The following is a 5,760-nucleotide window of genomic DNA, read 5'->3' on the forward strand; positions in this document are numbered from 1 at the left end:
AAAGATTAACATAAACCGTGTCAATTGAAGTTTTCTTAATTTTTTTTGTCTTATCATATATTGAATCTATATGGAAAGAATACTGGAGGAAAAGTTAATTTATGATAATAAAATTACGATTTTACACCTAAATTTCAAGAGAAACTATAAAAAATAGGAAATGTATTTACAATTCTCAATATTTTATTATTTTTTCCCCTCTCAATTTAAGTAAGGTGATCTCAAAATTTACTTTTCTTTCAAATTATTTCCTCATTTTTTTCTCAACTAAGCAAAAACAAACAAAATATAAAATAATTTTCCTCACAAATTTACTTTCTGTATTTCCCCTTCGTCCACATCCAAATCCAAATTCATTGAAAGTGGTGATCTATAAACAGTCAAGCCCTGATTTCATCTCGATTAATTGAAAAATATAAATGAAGAAGCGTCGAATCATTGAAAATTACCAGTGCACATTTGGGTTTCTACAACTTTCTCCCAGCTTCTTTCTCCAATAAGACTAGTTTATAATAGTAGTAATAATAATAAAACACCAGCCAGGCCAACGGCCGCCGGTGGAGGGAAGAAATTTCATGAGGAGAATTGCGAGTCAATAGCGGCCATCTCTTTCTAGAAACAAGATTCTAACTTTTTTCAAAACTGCTGACTTCATTTACACATTTCTCCCTCTCCAAGCGCATACATAGAAAAACTTATCTGGCTTTCATTGGAAAACCTTAGGGTCGAAGGAAGAAAGCTACGAAAATCGTAGCCGGTGGCTGCAGCTGGGGCCTGTAGAGTGGAGGGTCCCATTTCTCAATTAAAAGCCAATAACTGCTTCAACTGCTGTTCAGACGCGCCAGGGGAGGAGAAGGCGCTTTCATAGTACCTAAGCTCGAGAAGACACGCGCATTGACTCCGACCAAGTATATTCATACCCCATCGAATCACGCTCACTCCTCCATTGTATCTCTTACTCTAGCTTTCCATGGATTCTCTCAAGGAGGAAGAAGCTCTCGGTTCTCGAACTACTCATCAGGAAACTGCTACTGCTGCTGCCGGCGTTCCGAATGGAAGATCCGAGCCAGCGTTGACTGAGATAAACACGAATGGGAACAAGGTTAGTGCTGCTAAGGAGAGAAAGACGAATAAGAAAAAGTTGAGGAGAAAATATTGGTATTTGCCGAAAATTGGATGCTTGAAGATTGAACAGGACGAGGAAGGGAATTTTGATGCGGAGGTAGAAACTATCGGAGAGCCTGCCAATCCGGCTCATCTTGTTGTAATGGTCAATGGCGTTATTGGCAGGTTAGGTCATTCCTGTATTTTTTTTTTCCCGGAAGATGTCTTGATGATCTCAAAAAATGTGGATTAGTAATTTCGAATTGCGTTATTTTGATGCTTGAAGACTGAAGAGCATGTACCAAATTAGCTTATTTGTCAATGTTAGTATTCCATTAATGGTTAAATTATGCGTTATGTGCAGCGCTGACAACTGGAAATTCGCCGCCAAACAGCTCTTGAAACAATATCCCCGAGATGTTATAGTTCACTGTGAGTCTTATTATCTTTGTCTGGTCTTCGGCTACCAGATAGTTCTTTGAATGCTGAATTCACTTGTCTGATCTCATTTATTTTGCTGACTCAGAGGGTAGAAAGCTCCTATCGCACTTGGTCTCTAGGTAGATCTTGCACATTAACACTTTAAGTTTAAATGATTTTATTTGTTTCAGTTCGGAACAATTCAGCAGCGAAGAGTCTTTGCAGCAATAAATTTTATAAAAGTGATTTTATTTGTACAAGCAATTCTAATGCTTCACTTATCATCTTATCCACGTAATGTTTTATGACTTTCTCTTTCAGTTTACTTAATTCACTAATAGATACAAGTGTGGCATGATTTGATTGAAAATCTCTGAATACTCAAAATGCAGAGGACTTAACTACCTGTGTATAACAGTATCCTTCATGAATAGAGCCTCCATTCTGCCTAATTGGATTCCTCATTAATCACAAGCTGCCCTACTGCAAATATTTTATGAGCTTTGGGATTATAATATAGTTACTGCTGGAAAATACCTTTATATTTGAACAAAACTGCACTCAAGCGTGGAACAAATCATTCTTTACATTTGAACCATAGCTTGGGGCATCAAATCTAAATCCTCAAAACTTGGAAGAAATGTTCCTTCATTTTCATGGCTGAATTTCATAATCTAAGTCCAATACAAATAACTCTTAGATCAGCTGACCAACATCTTTTATCAACTTGTTGAGAACCCAAAAACTTAAGAGGTTGATGAATGCTTTATTTGATGTTGAAGTATTTCTTGCTTACAATTGAACAAGAGTAACCTCTGAGGTACTTATATTTATAAGTAAAGACAGCCTTTGGTGTCATTCTTTCATAATGCAAGCCAACTATTTCTTTAACTGTTGAATGAATTGCATAAGATTAATGTTCATGCAGGCAGCACAACTAATTCTTCAACATTGACATTTGATGGTGTTGACGTAATGGGAGCAAGATTAGCAGAAGAGGTACATATGGCTTCATCATTCAACAGCTTCCCTTAATCATTAAATTTCAGCTGCCACATTCATTTGCCACACTTCGTCCAAACCAAAATGCTTTCAGTTTTGGTAGGACGAATGTTGTTTGGCATCAATTTATGTTTGAAAATTGTCCCTTCCATTTGAAGTTTTCGCCGAGCTAGCAACATAAAATACATTATATCTTTCAGGTTATATCAGTGATAAAACGTCACCCATCCGTTAAGAAGATTTCATTCATAGGTCATTCTTTGGGTGGGCTAATAGCGAGATATGCTATTGCTAAGCTCTATGTACGGGATCTTACTAAGGAACTTCCTCAAGGAAATGGAGACTGTAGAACTGATGTCAATGTAGATACGGGAATGGAGGAGCAAATCAAAAGCAAAATCGCTGGATTGGAGCCTGTAAATTTCATAACCCTTGCTACCCCACATCTCGGTTCAAGGTGGCATAAACAGGTAATGCATTTATTTTTATTTTTTAGCTGCAGATTTTTTTCCAGTGAAATGTTCAAATATTGGTTTCTCTTCAATGTCATTGCATGACTCTGTTTCAATTGAATAAGTTTTCCAATTAGGTAGTTTGTAATTTCCTTCTGCTATAGTTCATGAACAGACTGTTACTTTCTGAGGCCTATTCTTTTGACAAAATAAATTTGTATTTTATGTTGATCTGTACTCATTATCCTAGCAAGGAAATGTAAAAGCTTGCGTGGAAATCATGTTGGTATCTGTGCTTTTCATTTTTTCAGGTGCCCTTGTTTTGCGGCTCTTACTCTATGGAAAAAGTGGCTGCTCGTATTTCAGGGATTCTTGGGAGAACTGGAAAACATCTGTTCTTGACTGATACTGACAATGGAAAACCTCCACTTCTTCTTCAAATGGTTAGGGATTGCGAAGATCTTAAATTTATGTGAGATATGCCAGTATCTTTTAAAATAAATTTTCTGTATTCACAAATGTTCCAGGACTTTTCATGCATAACTCTTATTGTCTCTGCAGGTCTGCTTTGCAGTCCTTCAAGCGTCATGTTGCCTATGCAAATATACGTTTTGACAGTATCCTATTACTCTATTACAATACTTATTATCTTCTTAGATGCATAATTGTAAGAAAAATGGCTTTTATTTTTTGGACAATTGTGCAAGATTTACAATGTTCATACAGTACATAAGAACATATTCAGCAAGTAGTTATGGCCTTTAAAGCACTGAAAAGATTCCTTGTAATTTTACTTGCTGTCTATATGGACAACTTGACAAAATCATAGACCTCGTAGGATGGAGCACATCATCTTTACGGCGCCAAAATGAGCTTCCAAAGGTACTTTTCCAGCCTCTCGAGGAAGCTTTAAATTATATATTGACAATTCTTTTATGATTCTTTGAATGTTTTTCTCCTTAATAGAGGCGACATCTTTCAAGAGATGAGAAATACCCACATATAGTACACATGAAATCTAGCCCTAAGCAAGATTCCTCATTGGATGCAAAAGTTGATGGATGCAAGTCTGTCAACATGGAAGGTATTCCACATAGTTGCCTCTTCAAACTAATGAATTATATAACTTTCTTAATAAGAATTATAAGGCAGTACGAAGTTTATTTCTTATTTCATATACATTACTGAGTAGTTACTTCTAGGTCTTGCTAGTTTATCTAAGCATCAGAAGAACAGAATAAATGAAATATGTTATTTTTGTCTGAAAAATGAAATATGTTTTTGTGATGGAAAGGACACTTTTTTTTTTGAGAGTTCAGCCAATGGATTGTAAAGCAAAGGGGCAACTTTCCTTCGAGAATGATTTTATCTTGATAGTATAGTGTGACTTGCATCTTCTTATCATTTTGTATGAATTTTGCCGGTTGCTCTCTTTCTTATGGCAGAATTCTGATCAATGAATGAATTCATGAATTTTAACAATGAATAACTCTTCATCAGGCACAAGGGCAGCCAATGAACATCTAAGTTTAAATAACAAGACCTTGCAGATTCAAATTTCCACTTCTAAAGTACCTGTGCTTTGAAGAGAATAATGAGACTAATTTGATAAACCTTTTCTAATCTTTTCCTCCCATTTTATCTTACTACAGTTAACTTCCAACTCTTTTTTATTAATGATTAATAATTTTATTGATATGATTATCACTCTAATAATTTGATAATCCCTGCAGAGGAAATGATCCAAGCTTTGACGCAAGTGAATTGGGAGCGGATTGATGTTAAATTCAACGGATTTAAACAGAGGTTGCTCGCACACAATACTATTCTGGTAGAGCCCTCTTTTCCTTAAGAGGCAAAGTTCCTCCTATACCGTGACGAGCACAAGCGGTTCATTATTATTTCCTAATTTGCTCATGTTTATGCAAGGCAAACTAACAGTACACTTAACACAGGCCGCTTCATCGGATCTGGTGCCCTAACATTGTTTATTTTGTATTCGCGATCAGGTAAGAAGCTACTGTATAAACGCTGCTGGAGCTGACGTGATCCAACACATGGTCGACAACTTTCTCATATAAAAGGTGCAAAATGGTTGTAGTATAACTTAAGTCGGTGTTTTTCCCAGCTTAGGACCCATGGTAATTGCATCCTGAAGCCAAATTACAGTGACCTCATTGTGTGAGGCAGCAGTTAAATTCAGCTGGACCAAGTTTGTAAAGGTGTAACCCAAGGGAATTGAACGAAATTTAAAGAGGCGGCGGCGTAATAGGAGATGATGAAGCAAAATGCATCGGTTTCTCCCGAAGGCGTAGAAACTCCAGGCATTAGCAAATGTTGTTCTGTTAAATAAATTGGTAAAGTTCCGTTATTCTTTTTATTCGTCATACCTGTCAAATTCACAGGTGGCATTATATAATGAGCTAAGTATATAGGAATGTATCAACTTCTCGAAAAATTATGGAGCATATTGGCTAATAGTATTCCTTCAATTTGTTCCTTGGGAACGCTCTTGAGTTTCTGTCTCTTTTCTGTTCTTGTGGAACCTTTTTTTATCCTTTTCCTTTTGATTCTGTTCGTGTCTTCTTCTTCTTGTTCGTGTCCCTCAGTTAGAATACCTCAATCTGTGTTCCCTTCCTATAGCTCCTCCTGCCCTTTGACCTCTCCTAGCCTTCTCTTTCATTATGGATAAAGATATATCTGATTTAATGAATCTCACCCAACACCTTAATTGCAATGACCAAGCCTTAGATCTAGAAACTGACATTGATCAAGGGAACAA

The 5,760-nt window shown here is 36.4% G+C and overlaps 1 protein-coding gene across 1 annotated transcript; it reads left to right on the forward strand.

The window, feature by feature from the left end:
- Positions 1 to 447: 447 nt before the first annotated feature.
- LOC110606673 (putative lipase ROG1) lies at positions 448 to 5,494 on the forward strand. The gene is made up of 10 exons (XM_021745593.2): positions 448 to 1,290; positions 1,469 to 1,536; positions 2,453 to 2,523; positions 2,727 to 2,996; positions 3,290 to 3,450; positions 3,540 to 3,595; positions 3,808 to 3,860; positions 3,945 to 4,062; positions 4,712 to 4,809; positions 4,988 to 5,494. Exons 1-10 carry the CDS (start codon positions 971 to 973, stop codon positions 5,057 to 5,059), a joined length of 1,287 nt encoding a protein of 428 aa, XP_021601285.2. The 5' UTR covers positions 448 to 970; the 3' UTR covers positions 5,060 to 5,494.
- Positions 5,495 to 5,760: the final 266 nt, after the last annotated feature.

The sequence above is a fragment of the Manihot esculenta genome, chromosome 18 (assembly GCF_001659605.2).
Source record: "Manihot esculenta cultivar AM560-2 chromosome 18, M.esculenta_v8, whole genome shotgun sequence".
Taxonomy (NCBI): Eukaryota; Viridiplantae; Streptophyta; class Magnoliopsida; order Malpighiales; family Euphorbiaceae; genus Manihot; species Manihot esculenta.